The 24,606-nt window shown below is 51.3% G+C and overlaps 1 protein-coding gene across 4 annotated transcripts in view; it reads right to left on the reverse strand.

Annotated features, from left to right (window-relative positions):
• The window catches only part of LOC144114387 (proto-oncogene vav-like), a 196,643-nt gene extending 180,088 nt beyond the window's left edge, over positions 1–16,555 (reverse strand). For 2 of the 4 annotated variants that reach the window (XM_077648087.1, XM_077648085.1), the window contains exon 1: positions 16,078–16,555. In XM_077648087.1, the coding sequence (XP_077504213.1) occupies positions 16,078–16,287 (210 nt within the window). In that variant the 5' untranslated portion in view covers positions 16,288–16,555. The remainder of the gene's footprint in view (positions 1–16,077) is intronic. The other 2 variants (XM_077648084.1, XM_077648086.1) reach the window with 2 other exon arrangements.
• Positions 16,556–24,606: the final 8,051 nt, after the last annotated feature.

Genomic DNA, 24,606 nt, shown 5'->3' on the forward strand with positions numbered 1-24,606 from the left:
CGTTGGCTGACACCGCCGGGAAAGACGGAACGCGCTTAAACGTTTCGACGAAGAGCAGCGGGAACAATTGCTTCGTTTTCGCCGCAATTTACGACGCCTGACTTCGGGCCAACATCCTCCTCGTCGGACGGCGATGAAAGCTTGGTTTATGGTTTACGGGGGTTTAACGTCCCAGACCGACTCGGGCTATGAGGGACGCCGTAGTGAAGGGCTCCGAAAATTTCGACTACCTGGGGTTCTTTAACGTGCACTGACATCGCATGCACAGTACACGGGCCTCTATCGAAATTCGGCCGCCGCGGCCGGGATCGAACCCGCGTCTTTCGGGCCGGCAGCCGAGCGCCATAACCACTGAGCCACCAGGGCGGCCCGGCGTTGAAAGCGTTGTGACGCTACGTGGAAATATAGGCACGATGCGGGCCCGACAAACGGCGCAGCTTTCGAGACAAAATGAGAGCGGTATATAGCAGTGAACAGGGCCGCCGGCAAACGAGGCGCAAGTGTGTTTCCGTCCGGGCTCCTTAATTTGACACCGTGCAGCGCGCTCGATTTTTCAAAAGGGACTTAGATTCGAAACGAGAACAGCGCCTCCATTTCGACCAGGTTATGTGAATGTAGGCGAAGCGTCGACGCGCATATATTTTTAAATCAACACATTTCGCCCGTGCCCGTCCACAAACACTAATGAGGGAATTTGTGTATATTGGCACATACAGAACTGACCCATCTGGGCTTGCTCGAACGACGAAAAGTTCGCTGTCGGGATTTATCGTATTTCTAAGGTAAAAAAAAAAGTCAGCCGATTTCGATAATTAAGCAAAAAGCGGATACGTGCGCTAGCATGATGCATTTCGGTGCTGCGCTGCTCTGCTAGGTTAAGTTGGTAAGCCACCCGGTGGGCGTTCGAGCGGCGGAACAGTGGCATAAGGCAGGTGCTATGGCAGGTGTTGCCATCGTTGGGACTTGGGTTGCTTGGGTTGGGTTGCGACCCAGGTTGCTCTCCCCGAGCAGCCTCTCACGATCAAATGGGCTGTCGCATTACACGGCGGGCACGTGAGCAGCCTGCCACAAAACCGCCTTCAGACAGACAGTTAAACACACAACGTCCAAATTCGGGGAATGTCCACTATAAGTGCTAGAGCACTAAAAACACTGGAGGGGACATTTAAGCTCCGCCTTAAAGGTATGACTCCACAGCGTTAACGGGTTAATGCCCATATATGCAGAAGTGGTAATTCTCTACTTCACATTCATAGATCCCTGGGAGTCTTCATACCACTCCTGACGCAGTGGTGCAGCGGTTAAGGGATGGGCCGCTGACCTGCGATGGCAGGTGCTCTCAGCGGTGGGGCTTGTGAGGCCCAGGTTGCTCTTCTCGAGGAACCTCTCGCGACCAGTCATTAATTGAACTGCAACCTGCCACGGTGGGAACTCGGTTTGCTCACAATCCGGTTGGCAGGTTGTGTTGGCGCCACAAGGTCACGTGACCTACAGGTGCCCCACCTGCCCTCTAGGTTGCGCCTCTGAATTTGTCGAGATTTTTGTCGCCCACGGCCAACGACGACGACGCCGGCTTCTCTGCGACACGGGACCCTTACCGGTACTGCGTTTAAACACGACTGCAATAAAATGTCTCAGCCCTGCAAGTTGAACGCGATGATTTCGGTTTATTCGGTGACGCGGTGACGTTGCAGGACCGTGCTCTTTTTATGTTTGCGGAACCTTCCGGGAACTACGAGTGCCCCAAAACTGGCGGCTGAAATAAGTTTAAAAAACAAACAAACAAACAAACGCGCGACGCAATAGCATGCACATGGTGGCCATAACTGTATGTGGAGGGAGAAAAAAATTGTAACGGTAAAAAAGAATGCTGGCGGGGGCAGGGGGAAGGATGTGAGGATATAGTTTTACATTGCTCACCTTTGCTAAAAAAAAGACACGGGTAATCGGAAGAGGCAATGACGCGTTATCGAGTGAACTGATGGAGGCGTTCCACATCCTTAAAAAAGGGGTCGAATGCGTCAGCAGCCCTTCGGCGAAACTACTCTAGCGAGTCCGGTTTTTTAGACAGGTAGTATATCTGATGCATTTTGTTATTGTGTGCACTGTGATTTTCATGAATGCCTGCGATTTTTTTTTGTGCATGAAAAAAAAATGTGTGTGTGTGAGCCATCAGTAAAACCAGATAAGAGTGTAGCGCTCGTCTCGTCCGCTGTTACTTTGTTTACACCGAAGGAGCGCAAAAAGCTCGATAGCTTTTCTTTTTTCTCATTACAGGCGTTTCGAGAGCTTCCTGAAAACGTTAAGCACCTCGTTTTAAATGCTCTCTCTATTCTTTACTCTCAATTAGCTGGGAAGATGCGACCACCCCTGAAAGGCCACCGATGCAAAGCAGCGCAAGCGAGTGCTGTTGTTGTGTAGCTTACTTTGTTGGGTTTAACGGCACATAGGCAACTAAGGCCATCATGCCCCGTAAGCGAATGTGCGCGTAAGTCCGGTGAGGCTAAAATGCGTATATACAACTCCGAAAACCAGCGAAAACTGCCGGGTGCCCGTCCGCGTCCTTTGGCACCGCGACCTGCACAGTGCCCGAAAGCCTGAAAGGCGTCGCGTCGCGCTAAGCCTATAATGGGCTTCACGCACACAACTGACTCCGCCCTGCGCTCTCGCTTTGCGCCTGGCTTTCAACCACGCCGGCAGCCAGCACAGGCTGTTTCTGTTGTGAGCTATACCATGTACAAGTTGCTACAAAAGTAAACGATACACGCGCCCCATAGCAAAAGTTTCTAGGCGCTTTTTCCCTAACCGTATACAGCGCGCGGGAGATGACGTTCGCAGTCACTAGTGCTGTTCAATTCAAAGAATGCGTCACCAATTGGCCCAACACCCTACCATAATGAAGTTCAGAGCAACATCTATGCACCAACACGCTGCGCCTCAAAATTTATAAAACTCGGGACGCCAGCGCAGTTTAATCAGGAAAGGTACTCGCGGTCCGCCAAGAACTCTGCTGTCAAGCGCGCAGAGCCGCCACGCGTATTTTCCAGCAGTTTCCACTCATCCGTGCCGAGTGAAGCTCGGCTGTCGCTATTTTCATGTTCTCCGTGTAGCTTCACGCTCACAGCCTTTCATTCGTTCGCGTTCCCGGTCGGCGCGATGCGCGGCCACAAATTGCCGGGCACGGCGCGCGCTTGAGCCGATCTGGAGGGGAGTAACTGGCCCTCAGCTTCCGCATCCGCCAAACGAAGTTGCGGGCAATTACACATCGCCGAAGGGAGACCGCACGAGGTTCGCTCGCCTGCCCCAATTCGGAGAGCACGCGAGAGCCAAAAACTGGTAGAGGCCAGGAACCATATGAAGCCAGAGAGAGAGAGAACGGAAAACAAATGGATGCAGGAGGCGGCGCCGAACAGCGGGACCACTCCGGACCGCAACGTCAGAAGCCGCACGAGAGTCCGGAGAGCGCTCCACGCGATGGTCGAAAGGCGGCCGGCTGCCTCTGGCCGCGACGTCCCAGCGAAGACCGATGGTTCGCCACGCAGTCGGCCCTCATTGCGCCAGCCTGTCGTGCTGCGCTCGCGAAAAATGATTGCCCCGTATAAAGCGCCGTGCCGCTCCGCTGCTCCCGCGGGGGGCGAGCCCACCTTCCCTATTTTAACCCGCACAAGCAGCTCTGTACCGCTCTATATATTCGCTGGCTTTTGCGAAGTGCAGCTCAATTCCAAAGTCGACCAGTCCCCAAAAATCAAGCGCATCACGGTCGGCATGGAGCACGGCGAAAAATAAAGCGGCGCCGCCTGCATGCGCATATAGATTGAACATGTGCGTCAGGCATACGGCCAAAGCCGTCATCGCCCAGACTCATCGCTTCATTTCCGCTGACTGTAGACTGATTGCTGTTCAAGAGGCACCCGAAGTTCGGCACTTGATGCGACGCCATCACGTTCCGTCTGCAGAGAGAACAAGGCTCCCGCGTGAATGTCGCTCCATTCACCGTTTCGGTCGGTATACCACTGTATTTTTTGCCATCGACCATGCAGTGTCCGTGGATATAGGGCATGCAGCGTGGCTCTCTCTCTAAGGCAACGAAAACAACGGGCACAGGGGTGAATGCCTTCGGATTTCGTCAACCATCCCCGAGCAACCCAGTCCCCACGAAAACAACGCCAGCGCAGATACCGCCGCCGCGTGCGCATCACGGACGTCTCCGCCGGATACGAGCCACACCCAATCCGAAGCGCCGCAATCTCGTTCCGGGCCGCGACGGTGCGGGCGTGTGTCTTTATCACGCCGCTTTTGTCCTTCGGCGGACAAAGGGGGCGACACATTCTCCAATGCCTGTTGACGCGCGCGCAGGACGGAGCACTCGGACCGCGAGCGGAACTGCGAGAGAGCCGCTTCTCCGGTCGCCAGAGAGCATTTCCATCCGAGCCGCGGCAACGGCCGGCCGCTATCTCCGGCAGCGGTTGACGCGCAATGAAGGGCCTCCTCTCGGCACGCGCGCAGCGGCACGTTTTGCAGTCGTGCCCGGCAGGCGCAACTCGTCGTCGATGCGAATGCCGCTGGGTGCACGCGCAGAAAGGCCAATCCCGCCCCCGTCGGGGGAGACTTGAGCGCACAGCGGCCCTCCAGCAGCCTGGATGACTCCGGGTAAACAAACGACGGCCGCCCATGCCCGCACCAGCGTCACCGACGCTCTTGAGCGTTATTAATCTTGTCGCCCACTCGCACCGCTGCTGCCACATTTGTCCCGACGTGACTCTGGTGCGAGTCGCCGGCCCTTGACGGAGGGCACGTACTCGTGCGATTACCCCGGCGAATTCAGGGAGGAAAGCCGTGAGGCCTCATCGCCTGACGAGAGACGGAGAAGACTTTGCCCCCGGGCATACCGTGATGTAGGCTAGCCACGCGGCTCAGCCCTCGAAAAACTTTGCCGGCATAATAAACGAGTAAATGAAAGTTAAATACGCCCGCTGCGCTCCAGTGCGCAAGAGAAAAGGTGCTGAAAGAAAACTCATTTCTAAGTAGATACCTCTGCGAGGAACGCTCGAGTGGGCGAAGCACATCGGCTCACGGTGAATGTAAAGGGGCAACCGCTTTTCTTTTTTTTTTGGAGAGGGGGGGGGGGGGGGTTATCAGGAGCGGTCACTCGTCTCGACGACTATCGCCGATCCTGTCGATGACTGTTTCAGCCAAGCCTTGGAGGACGAAGCTGCGAGCCTAGTCGTGCTAGACCTACCGGAGGAAAACTACGCTGCGTTGGACTCTCCATAACAATTTTCCGCTGCGGACAGCGCTGCATAATCGACGCTTAGACGTCCAGGCTTCTCAAAGTCGAGCTTCATTCACTGCGTAGTCTACCGAAGTGCCGTCGGGAGGGAGCCCGCCTCGTTTGCACGAAGGCACCACACGGCTAGCAAAAATCTTTTCCTTCCTTTTTATTATTATTTAATAAAACCACTACTACTGCTTCCACGCGATACACAGCCAACGCCGGCTCGCCTTCCTTCCTTCCCCAGGTAGCTTCGGTTTCCCTTCGCGTCGCCATCGCCACGAGAAAAACAAGGAACGAGAAAAGCGCGCTCAACTCCTTTGGTTTCACGGTCAGTGCAGACACGTGCAGAGGGTTAGTGCCGGCTGCACAAGAGGGCGGCACCCAGTGAACTGTTTTCCCGCAATATGCGATGAGCCATACAAAACGAAGCACGGTCATGATTTGGAAACGTTCCAGCACTTGGGAGGTCGAAACGCACCAGCAGATCGTCACCGACCGACACGCCCGCGCATATGATCGTTGCGATCGAAGCAGCACCATGCTGCGAGTCAGCTGCCGTATATCGGCAGCTGAAGATGTGCGCGTCTTCACTGCTTAGACAAACGTAAGGCAAGCGGGTATTAGATTCGCAGCTATCCGCCGCAGACTGAAGACAATCAGGCGCTGCGGGAAGCGCCTAGGTATAAGCTCCCAAACTGCAGCAGGCGTGGCGTCAGGCTCCGAAACGGGGGCAAAACGAAGCTTCTTCGGCAGACAAGGAGACAAAGCCGGTGCCGCGGTGGAGAGGGAAAAAATTGTTTTTGAGTAAAGGAAACTGCGCAAATATCAATGTTCAATTTTTTTTTTCCATTGGCTACGAGGGCACAGAAGCACACTGCATTTTCCCAAAAGCGAGAGATCATCTTTAGGTAGCTTGAATGCTATGAAAAAAAAGGGACCCGTAGTGGTCCCGAAACGTCATATTTTAAAACCCATTTTTGGCGAGTGTACGTTTTATTCATCCAGGACGAAAACACCGGCGAGGCCAGATGCGGCTCCAAGCGCCACTGCGAACTTCATAGGTATCCATGCGATAAACGGTAGTCAGGGAGAAAGCAAAGACAGGTATCGCAGACGCCCCGAAAATTGCTGAGGATGAATAAAGCATTCATCTGTTCCTGAGCCACCAAACGGGCTCGGAGTTCAAGGCCAACAAACAACTTGCGATAAAATTATAAGTGAAACGAGCCGCAATCAACCAAGCATGGAGTATGCACGCGCAACAAAAAAAAAAAAAGCTTCCTATGGCCTAATGTGATGTCGCAGCATGCAACGACTGCCAACAAAGTTGACGGTAGGGTTCGATCCCTCATCCAGCCTAGAAAATACGCTTTACTCTTTTCAACAAGTATAAAGACAGACGACAGCCTGCTAGTCGAGATGTGCACCGAGAAGTCCTTCCCGCATGTATGCCACCCGAGCACGATCAACGCCCGGAGCAGTAGCTCAGCCGAACTCAGTGGAAGGATCAAACGGCGGTAGTAGGTAACAACAAACAAGTAATTCTGGCGCAAAGCTCCACGCAAATTCTCCTCACAAACTGCACTGAACATGACGTCAGAGACTATGTAACAAAGTTTGTGATCGTAACGGCCAATTTGACTTGCTATCGACAAGCCAAAAAAAAAAATGCACTGAGGACAAGAACACTGAGGACAAGAAATGAACATGAACTGCAAGCATAAACCGCAGACAGCGGCTGTAGGCCGAAACAGGATAGTGAACGTAGTCCAGGTCATAACTTCTGTTCGCACTGCGCACCCGCACTCTTGGTGACATCTAAAGTGAACATTACACTGAAGGACCAGAACACAGGTATTTTTAATGAAATCAAACCTCTTAATCGGCGTAGCGAACACGGTAATTACGATATCAGATAACGCTACTGGATTACGGTGTTGGTATTTCGGAACAACTTTCTCTCCGGTAAAGCGCGGGCATGCGCAGTTCTCGTCCAGTACAGTAATACGTTTGCGTGCAGCTGAAATCAGCACACACAAGTAGCAAAGCCGATAACGTCATCGCCGCTCGATACGACAGGCAGGCAATCTTATGAGCGGCACGATCAAAAGAGCCCTCCGATCGACTGCGCGCGCTCCTAGAAACCACCACCGCCACAAAAAAAAAAAAGATAAGGAGACCGACACAGCGCCTCCCTAAAAGCTAGAGAGAGATAACCGAAGCTGAAGCATACTCGACAGTTACCTTCAAAACGTGCTTTTCAGAAAAACCTTGCTGTTTCGCAGCCAAATCACTCTCTCAAGAAGGCCACGTCCAGGGACAGATATCAGGGCGGCCAAAAGTAAATCGAAATAGCAAAAATACCAAGCGCCTTGCTGCGCTCAACGGCCATCACTGTTTCCACCAATACGCTCATTCATGCTGCGGGGACAGGTCCGTTAAACGGGCGGCAAGAAACAAGTACGATAGCGTCACAAGAAGCCAGGTCCTGAGGGCGTCACCTTGCGACAAGACACTCGTCGAAAAACAAAAACTAGGCTGGTGATTTAGCGTGGTTAGGCCAAATGCGAATTAGGTGCGCTAGCGCTTCGGTTTCGGTTCGAGGCTCAGTTTTCAAGGTCAAGCAGGCCTCGACAAAGATCGGCGAAATCGGACTTAAGCTCCGCCTTAAGGGCACGACGCGACAGCGTTAATGGGGCAATGCCCATATATCCGGGATTGGTTATTATTCTTTACGTTAAATAATCGAGGGGAGCCTTCATTTCATTCCTGTCGCAGTGGTGCAGCGGTTAAGCGATGCGCCACTGCCCTGCGATGGCAGGTGCTGCCACCGGTGGGACTTGTGAGACCCAGGTTGCTCTCCCCGAGCAGCACTTGGTTATGCTTGGTTTCACTGAGACCAGACTTCAGGCAAGCGAACACACAACGGCTAAATGCGGGAGATGGCCACTATAGTGCTAGCGCACCGAAAACTGACCCGACTCGCTTTATTCGCTCTTCTTACGCCTGTGCAGCCAAAGACTGACCCGTCTGACCACAAGTCAGTTGCGTGCCCACTCGATCTCCCCGCATCAGCGGTATCAGTTCGAGAGCAACGCGCTGACAAGAGGCGAGCCGCTCCACGTAAACGACCACAAAAAGTCTCGCGATGAACAGTTTCATCTCCCGTCTTTTCTAATCGTCGTCGCGCGTTCGCAAATAACAAACTGAACTAACGTGCTATTGGGGCCATTAGTTATTGCATCGTCATAAATAGGCGCATTGAAGCGCTATCTTATGTCCACACATATGCTGTGACAAGCCAGTCTGATAAGCTCGGGCAGGCCAAGTGCAGTCTCAGCCGCAACCATTCTTGTGGCCTTTATATGATGGAGCCGACTCGCCGAAGAAACGTTCAGCAGTGCATGTGCGCTGTAGAACGCCCGCACACACATACGACACTTTAAAGACATCCCGTTCCATGCAAACAACAGGCGGCTGAACTGATGACACAGTTTGCTGGCCGCACAAGTGTTTTTCGAAGGAAAGCCCATAAGCCCACCTTGAATCCATTTTACATTGTCTCGTGCTACTCACACGGAGACTCTTGATAAGGAAGAAAAGAAAAAAAAGGAACGCCTATTTCGACCTCCCACCGCTGCTCGCTACGAAGAAACTAAGCAAGGAAACAAGGAGCAGGATCAGTCGGTCCGTGGCGCAAGCGCTGGGTGGCTACGCGCAGAGACACGCCTGCTCGGTGAAAAAAGCTTCAAACCTTTTTCCCTTCGCTGAGACCGAAACCTCCACCGGGCAAACTGACCAGCCTGCAGGTCAGTGCTCCGGAGTTTGCCGCTCCGACATACTACGCCAACTGCGGCGAGGTCGCCGTCCACCTTGCGAGGGACTCAACATCATTCGTTTAAAAGTGCCATGTGCACGGCCTGGTGGAGTAAAGGTTTGCCGGTGGTGTTGGTCCGGTGATTTCCAGAAACTGGATGCACCGCTTGAAGGCCTCTCGATGATATGACTTGCAGGCGAAGCGATTTAGTGAGAAACGAACCTTTATAGAAGCTATTTACAGATGGGTACAAACAAAGTCAGTATACGGCCACAGCTATCCGCGGCCGGCCTAGCCGACCGCCGGCACAGAGGTGACGGACACCGCGTCCCAACAGTCAAACTTGCGCGCCTTGCACCAGCTCTCAGCGGTCACTCCCTCCTCACTCGGCCAGACCGAGCGCCTGCCAGCTAGGAGTAGCTAGAGACAAAAGCACACGGGCGCGGCTCCCTTCGCGGGTACACCCCGAAGATGCCCGCGCCCCTTTCCACACGTAAAAATTAACTGCTAACTGCCGCTCATCAGTTTTGACGAATAGGGAAGCTCAGAACTGATGTCAGCGTTTTCCCTTACCCCCGAGTCCCTCCCTAGGTGGTCTCGCAATCCTTCGCCAAGGGGACAGGGGTCCAAGGTCGAGGCCGGCAGATAGCCCCGCCGTCCGGAGTGGCGAAGGAAACCGCAAGGACGAATGGGGAGACTAACCAAAAAGGCATGAGTCCCCTTCTAACGGCGTGCACCAAAGCAAAACAAAATAAAACAAAACCGGACGCGCAGCCTAGGTCACTGCCCTCTCGCGGAATATTCGCAACACATGTACAAAAAGATGCGACAGCGCGCCGAACCCTACAGGTGGTATTTGACAAAGGGAAATAAGAAAGAATGTAGCCGCACGCAGTACGAAATTAAAGGGCATGCCTCGTTTTCGTTTATTCCTCTTTTATCAAGAATAGAAGCGACAAACAAAATTTCAGTCGCGCGCAACACTGATGACAACACACATTACGTGCAATGAAAGGCTAACTTATGATCCTACTTCTAGCAACGAGGGCCGGAGCACGCGACATCCGGGGGCTCTCAACAAAGTCTACATCCTCGCGACGGCTACACGCCGGATCCTGTCTCGGGAAAGAAGGTTCCCGCGCCTGCTGGCCACATCTACGGGGTGCTGGAAAGAGCGGAGAACAAAGGCCCCAGTACTCCCTGCACTGAGAACAATGGCAGCAGCCGTCTTTCCCCACGCTACCTGCGGTCAGAAGAGGATGACTTCATAGGAGTTGGGGGCCTTCATGGAACCTGAACTAGCGGCTCGGTTTCAGCGAATTCTACTCAAGTTGGTGGTGAATCACTGTCGCTGCAAGAAGTGTTGCCTCACAGTGGAAACTTCATCAACGGATCCGCTGTGAGGGGGATATTGTGAGGTGGGCGGCAACCAAAATGTTGCCCAAGGCTGCTTGAGGGATCCCTGGTTGGACACTCATCCGGTGCAGAGATTGCCCTGTTCGGGAGCTAAGGGTTCAATCCCTTTCATGCCGTTTTTTCTAGGGACATGAGGGTATAAAACCCGCCGCATGGCTATGCACCCCAGGGTAGCCCAAGGACGCCTCCACAACTCCTGCCACACAATGGCACCCCAAGATGGCGGAGGTCCCTCCTCCTGCGGCTCCGGGTAGGCTGCTCTTGGACTGGGGCTAGGCTCTACCAGAAGGGATTAGATGCCACTGCGGATTGCTCCCGCTGCGGCCACCCGGAGGAGACGACAAACCATATGCTGCGTCAATGCCCCGCCTTTGCCGTCCATTCGGCCAGTGCTCTCCTCTTTCCCGCCGGCTCCAACGCTTCAAAGACCCTCCAGTCCCTTCTTACCTTCCTGGAGGACACGGGCCTGGACAGCTGCCTTTAGTCCAAGGCAGCACACGGCTACGACTGCGCCCGCGGCTACGCGTCTCCCTCTTTCTCCCCTTCCTCTCCTGCTCTACCTATACTCATCCCCCCTATCGGCACGCTGGCAGCGATGGGTGGTGGCAACTCGCCAGTCACAGGCCCGTGCACTGTCCTTTCCCTTTTTCTATTCATCCACTTCCTACTATGCAAAGGAGGTCTTTTTGAGAACTGCAAATATGTAGAAGGCTTCTTTGATTGCGGCGTCTTCGAGATATGTAAATATGTAAAATAAATCTGTACAGTTTCTCCTCTTCAGCGCTCACCGGCAGCCTCGGTCCTGATCGACATCGTCCACTTAGTCTGTGCCACAACAGTACACAACAAAGCAGAATAACACATACCTCAATTCGCGTTGAGTGCAGCATGCACGAGCGTTCGGCAATGTGCCTACGTGCAAGAGAGACAGGCCGTAGGAGAACCGAGCATGCAGACCTATATGTTCATTCCCATCTGAGGTAACTGAACTGCTCTGTTTGCCGGAGGGAAGCGCAGTTACTCGCACTGTAAATAAGCAACAAAACTAGACAACCTCTCCTGATAAACAAACGCGCGTCAGAACAAAACACTGCACCCAGAGTATACTGCGTCGGGTCCTGAGTTAAGCAGGGCGTTTTTTTTTTACACACCTTAAGCCTATGACACGCAGACACACATAGCAAATAGATGAGAAGAAAGGAGTGCGCCTGCCTGCGAAGGAATTGCACTACGCGTCATTTATTCGGAATGCGCAGAGTGGCCTGAAATGCGTCGTTCTCAATAAGCACGCAGCTGAAACAAAGTAAGAACCGCGGGAAAAAAAATTGACCTGACCCTGAATGGAGTATTACGCGGGCAGGGCCAGCACTGTCCGAGAGCGCCGCGCTGGACACCGGCTGTCAATGGGAATACGAACTATCAGCGCGTTTGTGTACACGGCGGGCGCGGCCTTAGATAAGGAAGATTCAATGACCGAGGAGCGTAGAAGAGAATAGCCGCGATAACAGCGATACAGAGTGCTGAGCTACTGACGTCGGAGGGGCGGTCGCATTTCGTGCTCCGTAATTAGCAGTTACCATTCATTCAGTGCTGCACTTGCAGTCAAGTTATGTCATTTTAGGCGGCAGTTTCAACTACAGTTGGGCCAGTGACATTTGTTTCCAATCACAACTGGCTAATGTTTGCACAACCAGTGGCGCGCGGCAGTTCAGTGTCAGTTCAGTGGCAGTTCAGTAAAGCAAAACCGTTGTGATCTTGAATGGCAGCCGACGCCGTTTACAATGCTTGTTACAAGACAGGAGCATTTGGCCATGATGCCGCAAGTAAAAGCCGCACATAGCTGCCAAACTACCGCTTGCAAGGCCACGAAGCCCCCCGGAAAGATGTCTTCATTCGACACATCAGTAGCAGTACGGCTGCTCCAGAGTGTATGTCATCCTGAATTTTTTTTCCCCCATTAGAACCCTACTTCCACTTGAGGGATTCCTGTGAGCACACAAAATTTACGAAACGGGCCCAGTTGCGCAAAGACAACCGTAGTGGTAGGCATGGAAAACGTACTAAGAGTTTGCAAATAAATTAGTAGGTTACAGAACTTTCTTAGGAACGACACCGGACCCTTGGAGTGACTTCATTTAAGCTTCAGGGGGCGGTGTCTCCTAAGGTTAAGCTTGCCGGAGTTCGTTCAAGGCGACAAATGCTTCCACATGCAAAGCTATACACCATTCGTTCGTTGGCGACCCTACACAAGAACTCTGGTACAAAATAGTCACGCGATTGAAGCAATACGACTTTTATTTCTTTAAATTATCGTTCTTAAAGATAATGAGCATCCATGCTCTCAAAAATTTCCTGTTGTAGTCGTGCAGTGGCATGTGACATCATGGATGCATGCTGGAGCCCCGGCATAGCTTTTACAGCACGCGCCGGAGCAGGTGGCGATTAACGAAGTAGAAAAGCGCTTAGGTTTGCGCCGTGCTTCTGGGCCTCAAACATAATTGCCACTCACGCGTTTCCAGGACCGCGGTAAAGGGAAAAGAAATGGAGATCTAATTGCCTGTGCGGCAACTATGATTATAGTCGGATTCAACTCACGAAGGCAGCGGCAGATAGCCGCTCAAAGGAGGCCCTTCAGCCAATTAATGGCGTCGGCCAGTTCTCATGACGTCGCGGTTAATTCCCTAGCGTGACATCGCGAGTGTCTGGCAGGTGCCACCATGAAATGGGATTCACCGCGACGTCATGGCAATCGGTCGACACGGCAGGAGAGCATCCTTTGAGCGGCATATGCCGCTGCTTCCTTGAGTTTTATCCGACTTCTATAGAATACGAACGAAAACTCGCGCACGCCCCGTTGGCTTTGAATTCGTTTGGAGCAGCGCGACGCAACACGAGAACGGTGCGCGATACACGAGCGGCTGAGCTGTGATCTGCATTTCTGAAAATGGCCCAACCACCGAGTGAATAAATATCCGTGAAAAGCGTACACCAGGGATACAATTCAGACACGTGGCCAAGGAGCTTAATGGAAACTTGCTCACTTCAGCACTGCATCGCATGTCCATGTCTAGCCGGCCGCTGTACATCGGTTGGCTTCTCCCCGGGCTGCAAGCCTGGGGACTTGTCTGAACATGGCCAACAGTTCTGCCGCGGTCCTCCTTAGTTCCACAGCATCCTCTTGACCACGTGTCTAGATCTTCTGCACCACTGGCTGTTGCTTTTCGCGGGCATTTATTCGGTGGTTCGGCGATTTTCAGAAATAATGTTCAAAATTCAGCGCTCATGTGTCGTCCTGCATGCATCGTTCTAATGTTGCTTCGCGCTGCTCAAAACCTGTTCCTTTGTGCCGCCTTAAGCGGAATGTCCACAGTACTCTCAGTCATAGTACCATAGCACAATGAGCTCATAAAACAAAACGAATTACAGCGCACTTTTTTTTTCAGCTGAAAATAAAGACTCAAATCCCCAGCACAGGCGTTCGTATGAATGAAAAGTCTCTATAGGGAAAATATGAGAAAATGACAATAAGTTGTAGCGAAGCAACTTGCCTGCTGTGCATGCGCAGTGGTGAAGTGGGGACGCGCACCTACCACCGCGCATGCGCAGGAAGCACCCAACTGGTACGGTGCACGTCTGCGCTAGTACAGTAGTCCACATACTTGTCTAGAGCGCTCGAGCGTCGTGCTCCGCAGTGCGCGAGCGACGTCTAGCGGGAGCGCGTGGTTCGAGATAGCGCATTTCTGATACTCAAACCATGCTCAAAGATGCGCTATCTCGAACCAGGCGTCCCCGCTAGACGTCGCTCAAGCATTGTGGAGCATACAACGGAGCACGCCCTTTGAGCGCTCTAGACTCCTCTGTGGACGGCTGTACGTGGTTGTAGCAACAACACGAGAATATAGAAAAAAATTACGCTCCTATCAAAAAATGCGCGAAAAAGCACAGGTGTTTGGGAGAAAGTGAGGTTCACGAGGCGGCTTCAGACGCTCCAGCCACCTCGGAGTCTCAGTGCCTCCGCACCTCTACCCTTGAAAACGAAACAATACGACGGCGATCTGAGAAGAATTTGCGAGCGCTTGGAATGCTGCCAGAACACAGTCCAAAATTGGCAGCAGTTGGCCACCGTACTAGGCGTGAACACTCGAAACTATAATGTCGCAGCGAGCCAGGCGCTACTGCTTCTTCTAAGTGACCGCAAGCTCGCGCTGGGCACTGTATTTCGTCTGCATGCGCTACCAATGGCATTCATGTGACCGTAATTTTGTTGCGTAATGTTTGCGCGCATAGTTTTATTTTTGAGCCAAACGGTGCGACGCTGCGAAATGATAAAATTGCGCCGAACTTCGCCAATGACGCCTTAAATCTGACAGCATCGAACACCGCCTGGAGAATTGATCGAAACGCACCATGAAATCGTTTTCACTGTATTACCCGCAGCTTTCATGCGCTAATGAATAAAAATGAGCGCTCGTTTTGTGTGTGCGTGTGGTGCAGTGCCGTCCTTTCTGCATTCGCAAGAAAAATCCGAAAACCTTAATCGTTCGCACACAGATACCGGCTCGAGTTCGACACCTCAGTCGGATGCGTCAGGCACAGTAACGCAGAGTGGGCGGTGTTCCGGTGGCTTGCGCACACGATGACTGCAACGCGCGTCTAATCTATTCTTTCACTTCTCTCTCTCTCTCTCTCCATGCCTCTGCGCGGAAGCGACAGTTGGTCGCAGTCGACTAGCCCGCGCGCTTTGCTCGTCATTATTTTTACAGCCGCTTACTAGAACTGAAAAAATTACGGTCTACTTTGCAGGGAATGTAACTAAAGCTGTACTATTAATTAATAACACAGATGCCGCAACATCAATAAAAAGCTGAATTTATGGACGCATATCGCGACTTCACGCCGCAGACAACGGCCATTTGCAACTTTCAGCGTTTCGGAAATAAAACATTCTAAACATCCGACTAGCCATGCAGGGCCACTGATAGGCAAATTAATGTGTTGAAAGCAGGTTAGCTTTTGACGACACGACACAACCTGACACCCCGTTGCCAGTCCTGTCAGCCACCGACGCTGCGGTAAGTGCGATTCGCAAGAGCGCAGGAGGAATGTACTGCTCACTGTTCACAATTACTATTAGGACGCGAGAATGAGAAGAGATATATGAAAAAAAAGCATCAAAGATAAAACAAAGGAGCCAAGGCGTATCCTAGCGCTGGTGGGCTGTCCGGACCGCAACAAACGACTTTGCTACAGCAATGCACACTCTACTCGTGCTGCTGATTCCGACTGTTTCCTATGGTGCCGAGAGGCCGTGCAGCACGAGCAACCTTGTGCGCCAGCAAAGAAAGGCTCTATGCCACTGCACAGCAAAACCCCGACAAAACGGGAACGATACAAAACGCCAGCAGAAGTGGCGCCCCTGAAACGGCGCCGGACGAGGAGGGAAAGGAGGAAGCGCACGGACCGGGGAGGGGGGCAAGCACGCACACACACGGGGGTGAAGCGAGCGGCCCCTGCAAGACGACGACGTGCATGAACAGCGCAAGATGAAGAGGGCAGGCTCGGGACTGACCTGCGACATCTGCGGCCGCAGGCTCATTTCCTTCAGATCCACGCATCCCGGCTGAAGTTTGTTCAGGAGCTGGCACAAGAGCACACCGTCCCGCAGCGTGTTGGCCAAGTCGATCAGTTGTGCGTTCGCCCAAGTGACACGGTGGTCCGGCGGCAGCGCTTGGCAGCGGATCAGCCAGTTAGCACAGTCACGCCAAAGAACGTCAGCCATGGTCCAGTGTTTCGTGCAGGCCACTAACACGCAGGCGTACTCACTCGCAGGTTATCAGGACATAAACATACACGCGCGACTGCGCAGGGGCGCGGACATATTCCGCCTGTCCGGGCGGCACTCTCGCCAGAAGGAGAAAAACGCGTCCCAACGACAGCACTGCCTCCGCTGTGGTGCGCTGCCCGACCGCGGATCTGCTGCGCGTTGTCAAGAGCAGCCCGTCGGCACAGAAACTGCGCACCAGCAGCGCCACTCCACGCCCAAACCCACAATTGCTCTCGGGGCGACGGCCTCCATGAGTCAGCGCCCGAAGGTGTAGCGCCATCTCTGAGCGAAGACTGCATTCGCGAGCCGCCAGCAAGGCCGCAAGGCACCCGCGCGGCGGCAGCGCAGTAGCGTAGCGCGCGCGCAGCTCGCATGCTAGCCGTTGCCACTCTACCCAATGCGAGTTTGTTCTAGTAACGTTGACTTTTCCCATGCGGCACCATTGCGTCCGGCATGGCTGCGTCTAAGCTATTCTAAGCGTATGCCCATGCTCACAGGTGTGCACGGCGTTCTCCAGTAGGATGAGCAAAGTTTAACCGCAGCGTTCCCTCCCCCCCCCCCCCCCCCCTTCCACACACACACACAAAAAAATCTGCCTCCCACCGAGGCTCCTACGGTCAAAACGCAGCGCAATGATACGGAATGGTTACAAAACAGGCATTTTAATGCGATAAAATTGCTGAAGAAACAAAAAATTGTTGAGCTGCAGTTTTTACTATCACGGGTAACATCGGCAGATCAATGTAACAACGCGCTTCCGAAGGAATCTCCACCCTCTCTAAATCGAAGAAAGTATACAATACACTTGTCTTTTGTTAACAGCAAAAAAAAAAAAAGAAGCTGAAAAGATTGCCTCAAAGTGACCCAGAAAGTAAACAGTTCCTGGAACGCAACATCACGGGTCCTCGGCCGCCAATATCGTCAAAAAACCTGCATGGTCACACCATTAAACACTGATGGGACAGGTCCGAAGGAGTAAGGTATGGGGCAGACTTGGCACCCCCCTAGATGATTAGGGGAGCGGCCGCACCCCCAGCGCTCCTGTGCGTACTCTATGCTTATGCTTGTACCAGACCACTGAGGAATGCGCCTGAACATAGTATCTTCCATACTAGAGGAGGTTAATGCCAAAGTATATATCCTCCCCTCTTCTTGTGGCTTTCCTGCGCAGTAAGCAGTCCTTCATGAACTGATCTCGCGACATGTTTCACCACGTCGTGAGCTGCAGTCTTCAGCGAACCCTCTACATGGCAATACTTCTTTACTCCAGGAAAACCCATGCATTGTGCTGCTGCCCTTAGAACAAGCCGTGGCAATAATGAAGTGAAGTTCGACCGGTGCGCCATTTTGTCTTCTGTACAACTTAAAAACTTCAAAAACGAAGATTTGGAAATTAATGCAATAGACAGCAAAGAGTACTTGTAAAACTCTACGCATTATAAATGGCAGACAGAATTCGGTGTAAACTCGTTTCTACGGCACAGGGCAGACAAAAATCTAGTGGACAGAGAAAACACAGCAGTGCTGCAGGGGGAGTGAATCTGCGGCGACCTTCATCCGCGGGCTTGCTCGCAACCGGAGCCACGAAGGCGGCGAAGTCCGTCGCTGCCGTGGGCTACGTGAGCCGGTCGGTTTCTCTCTCCCTTCGCGAGAAGAGGGAACGCGTGCGAGGAGGCCCCACGCGGGAAATCAGAGACAGTAGTCAGTCATTGTTTGGGATGCATAGCTTTCGGTCTATCGCTCTTGGACCGCGCTACCGTCCCAACGAAACAAAGCAAGAAGATAATACTGGCCAAAAATAAGGCAAGAACAAGCACTCAAAGTGCAAAATAAAGGCGCGTTTGACATTTAAAATGTTGCTCCAAATGAAGTGTGGCAGTCCGCCTGACAGAGAGTTGAAAGTTCTCCCACTGTGTAATAAGGCGATGATATCTGGTTTGGTTTGGTTTAGGGGGGTTTAACGCCCCAAAGCGACACAGGATATGAGGGTCGCCGTAGTGAAGGGCTCCGGAAATTTCGACCACCTGGGGTACTTTAACGTGCACTGACATCGCACAGTGCACGGGCCTCTAGAATTTCGCCTCCATCGAAATTCGACCGCCGCGGCCGGGATCGAACCCGCGGCCCGCGTCTTTCGGGCCAGCAGCCGAGCGCCATAACCACTGATGCACCGCGGCGGCCAGCGATGATATCTGAAAGACACAAAGGAACATCCATGTATGTGAACAAAAAAATTGCAGCCTTTTAATTATTTACGTGGACATTAAGGTAAAGGCTGCTGTTAATAGCGGGACTGACTGTCTACTCCTTTTCACAAATCTAAAACAGCTCGACAAAACACAACTACAGTATAGATGGTACGCAACATGGAAAACAGTACACGCGTCAGGACAACATTACCGAATGAACACAATCACTGTAAATGCATATGCAATACGCATTAGGGGAACATATATACCATCAATAACAATGAGTAAATATAGTACATAATAGCGTTGCAGCAAGCAAGGACATATCGGGGCAACAATGACTTAAACGCAGACACATGAATGTAAATAATGGTTGTCCGGCTACCATCGCAATCCTTTACTAATGAAGTCAGCACATAAAGTGAATGCTATAGATATTGAAGACACACAAGACATCAATTAAAAGAGGTAGTAGCTTTAACATTCAGTGATTCAATGCAAGTAACACCTAGTAATTCCAAAAAAATACCGCAGTCCGAGAAACGATATCAGCGCCAAGAGTGCGCGTTTTTCCCGCGCACACGTCGGCCATGGGCATAAAAGCTTTTGAAGTCTGTACGGTCTTTTCTCAGGAGCGCTCGGGTCTCTCTTCAATGGTATCCTGTAATTGCCATGCTCTGGGCAATCCAATAATAGGTGAGCGACATTCTCGTCTTCATGATCGCACACACATTTTGGGCTGTCTTCGCAGCCAGTTCTAGGCATAAAGTATTTCGTGCAAGCCGCACACATACACAAGCGTTGAATGAGAGTTTGAAAATTGCTGCTGAAAGATAATGAAATATTAAACCGTGACAATGGATCGATGAAATATAGGTCAAAACTTCTACATTTTTACTCAAACCACATCTTTTCGTTCAGTTCAATACGCACAGGCTTCAAAAACAGCGCAATGCATATCGAGAATGGAAGGCCAGGAGTGAGAGTTCTGGCATGTGCTTGCCTAGCCGTTGCGTCCGCCTCGGTGTTTCCAGGAATAAGAATATGCCCGGCTATCCATTGGAAAATTCTTTAAGTATACTTTGCAAAACTGCGCCATATCTTTTGGTTAGCCAAGGCACTGCATGCAGATTTGTTACTAATTAAAAAAAAATGCAGCGCATGAAAGTCATAGCATATATGTCACATCAATAAAAATTACATTCAAAAGATTTATACAGAGTTTGTAAAAATCGGCCCCCAGCGCTTTTAACACCCAAAGTCATATTGTCCTTCAGTCTTCCAGTACAGGTTCCAGTACAGCATCCTTGGCCACTGAACACAGCTTCATTCGAACTCGGATATATCGAACTCGAAGGGGATCGCAAAATAGTCAGATATATATCGAAAATTCGATATGTAAAAACTAGCAATAGATGAGCTTACCAGTAACCCGTAAGCAAGAATACGCTATAAGCTAGTGACGCACTTCTTGCAGCGACGTGCAGCCCTTCGGTGTGCTGGCAAGGCACCGCTCGCTAGGCGTTGCTAGAGGCTTAACCTGATCCGGCGCATCGAAGCAGCAGCGTACGGAGCTTTGGAACTAGTTGCTACCTAACATAAAATGTCTAATCATGTTACCAGTGCATTGTAAACAGAAGAATTGCTCATTACAATTAAGGTGCAGTTTGTTTCCGCAACGCCTTCGGTTGCGATGCAAGCGAAGCCCGCAAGGCAAGGGCCGCCGCCAGGCTTTAGTTAGGTTGGCTTCATCGCATGGCAGCGATGTGGCGTGGAAAATGAGTGCATGAGATGGAAGGCCACCCTCAGGCGCACGCCACGTTCACCTCGCCACACGGTTTGCGATAGCACTGCCAGCAAGAGCCCATGGCCGCGCAGCCGACCCGTCTCCGCCCGCGAAAAGTGGTCGAAGAGCCCTGTTAGGAGAAGCGCCCTTTGCAGGGGCGCGGTGCACAGTTCGATATATTGAACGACGGGCGGAATTATAGTTTGAAATACAGCTCTACTCTCGTACACTTTTACAAAGGCCTTTCAAGGGGATATGCTCGGTGTGTTGGATATAGCCAATAATTACAAATATCCTGGTTCGATATCTCCGGGTTCGACTGAATACGTCTGTAGCACATCTAGAATGTATCTTGATGCGACATGCAAGGCACCTGCTTCACAGCTAGCTAGGCGTTAAAGGGACACTGAACCACTTTTTCTGAAAATTGGGCTTGCAGGGGCGTCGTACAGTTTTTTATGCTGCGTACTCGAATATCGAACCCAAATTTAGCAAAACGAGACACGAATTGTCTTTTTTAGCAGTAATACGCGGCTGGCGCAGCGGGGAACACCGTAGGTCACGCCGCCGTCTCTGATTGGTCAAGAGTTCATGATGTCACATTGAGGACAGGAGGAGCTGCCGACATGGGTCCGTGCCGGTAACAGCTTTCCACGGTGTTGTAAAAGCGATTATGCTGACTATTTTTTTCGCTGGCACCCAAAGAAAAGGATACTCCAGTTGGTTCATCCCACGTATCATCTGAAATGAAGAAAGACGCAACCAAAAAAATTCTACGCCTAGTCCAAGCATACGACAGCCGGAAAGACGCGTATGCATCCCACGCGTAAAAGGCGTCAGGGAAACCTCGGCTCAATTATTCTCGGAAAAGAAGTGATGCGAACAGTACTCAAGCCGGTTACCACCATCGGATGTCTCTCGCAGCGCCCGAAAGAGCGTCTTCTAAATAAAAGGCCCAAGTCGTTGTGTACAAAATACCCTGTTCTGAGTGCCCAGCGTTGTTACTTCACGGAAAGAAGGAATGAAGGAGCACAAAGGTGACGTCAAAGTGAGCGAAGCGCAGTGGCGAAGCACTGCGAGGCATGTGACCACAGGATAGACTTAGACGGAGCTATTTTGTTGGAGCCCAAGCCAAATCCACGCACAATGCTGCTGCTTCAGTCAAGGGATGTTCAGCAGACGCCGGGAAATTATTAGTCATTAATCGCTTCCTCAGAGCCACCCCCTCTTCCTAGATGCGCAGTTTCAGTTCAGTGACCTTGCGGTCAATTGTATGCGTGTTGAAAAGCAAAGCTGCAACTCGCCCGCAACAACACCTTGGCGAATAAACGGAGTAAGGCTTCGAAACGTCGTGTTTTCTTACAAGAACTTGGTTGGAGTTCATTTATCTCCTAAATTGGCATCCGAAACCGGAGAGACCTCTGTCGAACGTCTTCATTTTAATCGCGTAGCTGTTAGTGACGAGGCAGCAACGCGTGGAAAAGATGCTGCATATCAACAACTTCGATGCTTGCTTGCTTGCTTGCTTGGACGCGTCGAACCGAACATTGCTCTGCACGCCCCATGAGGTCTGGCCGCTCCTGTGCTGAGGAGAGCTACACATGCCTGAGCCTCTATAAAACTTCTACAGGGGCTCCAAGAGCATGTCAGGCACGTGCCATGCGGGAAAGCATCTCGCAGAGCCAACACGACCTCCGAGTTTCCGACACATCAGTGGACTCTTTTAATAGCCGGTACGCACGCGAATAATCGTGCCGCTAATGGGTTACGAAGCGATTAGCACAGAGGCATGTAATGTGTCCCCACGCGTCATGTCCTTGGGTGCCCTTGCGTGTGTCCTCTTGTCCGATCGCGGGGTCATTCTCCGAGGACTGATTGCTGTCGAAACTTCACGCAAAGCTGCACACACAAAGAGAGCTGAACTCTCATAAAGCAATTGAATTAGAATCGGAAGTAGCAGCCTTTACCTCCCTTTTCCTCTTGTAGCAGATGCGCTTCTTGACGACGGTGGCACGCGTCTCATACGCGAAAAAATCCAAGGAATGGTGTTGTGGTTCAGCCGTGCCTGCTGAACAGAAAGCCCCATAGATCGCATTGGGGACAAGCTCTGTAATGCAACTGCCGCTCTGACGAAAGTGCTTCGAGCAGAGTGCGCTTGCTTTGCCCGGCTTGAAATTCTCCCTCTTCAGAGCAGCGACCCACTGCGCTGCGAGCTTTTGATTTGCGGGAAACAGTAGAAGACGACACAGTTGCGCCAGTAGTTGTTCGTGCACCCGAACGCAGAGCAGTACCTCGTGTTTAACTTTGTGCTTGAACTGAGATGACACGTTCTGTACGTCCGCAAAGCACGCATCACGAGGAACAACGCACACACAGCGCAAGAAATAAGCTCGCTCGGGTGGTTCGAAGTATCCCCGGGCCCTCAACGTGACGTCACGTTGGCCGATATGGACGAGGTTTCCCTCTCCTCTGTTCTCCTCCCCTGCGCTCTCGCGGGACGCGGGAGATTTGAATGCCGCGCTTTTAATTATTGATTGCGCCAGTGTCTTAGCCAAAATCGGAAAAATAACTTCACAGACATGATCAGCAACGAGTCTACTTCAGAACCCTAGAAGGTTAGCAGATTCGTAAACTACCTCAGTATCCTTTTAAGGGCAGCTATATGAAACATACAGATGAGCATCGTTATAACGAATTTGAAGGGGCCCGGAGATTTCTTCATTGACTAAGCTTCCGAGGAGAATAGCCATTCCTTCATTATAGTTATTATTTCGTTATATGTTCGACCGTACAAGCAGCCTTGCGAAATGACTAGAGTCGGATACGATTTAACTCTGCAGTGAAGCTCCGCCCGCATTCAGGACCACGTACCACACATAATTCCGTCGACAAAAAAACTGTTAAAGCTTTCATTGTAGCCTAAAAAACAAGCTAATACGAGAACAAACTTTAAGCCCAAGAAAGCTTTTTTGATTCTAGTCAAACATTAAAAAGCTAAGCCGCCGCGGTGGCAGTGGTGTGGGTGTTCAGCTCCTGACCAGAAAGACGCGGATACGAGCCCTGCCGCGACGGCTGCATTTCGATGGAGGCGGAATGCAAGAGGCCTGTGTACTGTGCAGGTTAAAAAACCGTAGGTGGTCGAAATTACCCGGAGCCATCCACTACGGCGTCCCTCGTAGCCTAAGTCGCTTTGGGATGTTAAACCCGCCAAAACCAAATTAAAACCAGCTTCTGCATGCATGTGGTTCAGCGCGAATGATATATATATATATATATATATATATATATATATATATATATATATATATATATATATATATATATATATATATATATATATATATATATATATATATATATATATATATATATATATATATATATATATATATATATATATATATATATATATATATATATATATATATATATAAGGGTAAAGGAGGGAGTGAAAGAAGAAAGGAAGAGGTGCCGTAGTGGAGGGCTCCGGAATAATTTCGACCACCTGGGGATCTTTAACGTGCACTGACATCGCACAGCACACTGGCGCCTTAACGTTTTTCCTCCATAAAAACGCAGCCGCCGCGGTCGGGTTCGAACCGAATGATCCGGCGCACCGCATTTCGTTGATGGTCGGCGTGGCAACATAGTTCACGCTGTATAGCATCCTGCAAGCTGAGTTCAACAATCCGTCGTCTTTTGTTGAATAGCACAAGCGGCGGCACTCGAGACAAAACTCGGGGCGTAGAAACCGGATACTTAGCGTTCACTTTGCAGCATGGCCACATGGGAGCACGGTACAAGAATACTGAGGTGTTGACACTGCGTCCGCTGGAGTGTCCCATTTATGTTTGGCCGCGGCGGAGCGCGCCTTGCAGTTCGGCTGCAAGCCGAGAGATGGCGCCGATGTCAGCGGTTCTGGCGCCTTGAGATTCCGCTGCCCAAGCACGATTTTCGCTTTGGTGGCGTGAATTGAATTCAAAACGCTAGGAAATTCGTTGCTTGAAATTAAAATCAGTAGTGTGGCAGTCCTAAAATTTTGTTTGCAAGAAATTATCTTGTGTAAAACAGTTAATGATATGGACTCGGTCGAGCAGCACTCGAAGCTCATTCACGTTTCGCTTCCTCGCTCAATTCATGTTTCATTCGATCTAATCATAGATCTAAGCATAATAAACATAATTGGGGGTCCTCGTGCCCTTTTCCGCTCACAAGGGCAGAAAATTATTGCACCGGAAAGTTTTTTTGCTTCACGCTTATCGGTGCTTCTTCACTCTACATGAAGACCGTTCAAACATT

Source organism: Amblyomma americanum, chromosome 1, assembly GCF_052857255.1.
Source record: "Amblyomma americanum isolate KBUSLIRL-KWMA chromosome 1, ASM5285725v1, whole genome shotgun sequence".
NCBI classification, from domain to species: domain Eukaryota; kingdom Metazoa; phylum Arthropoda; class Arachnida; order Ixodida; family Ixodidae; genus Amblyomma; species Amblyomma americanum.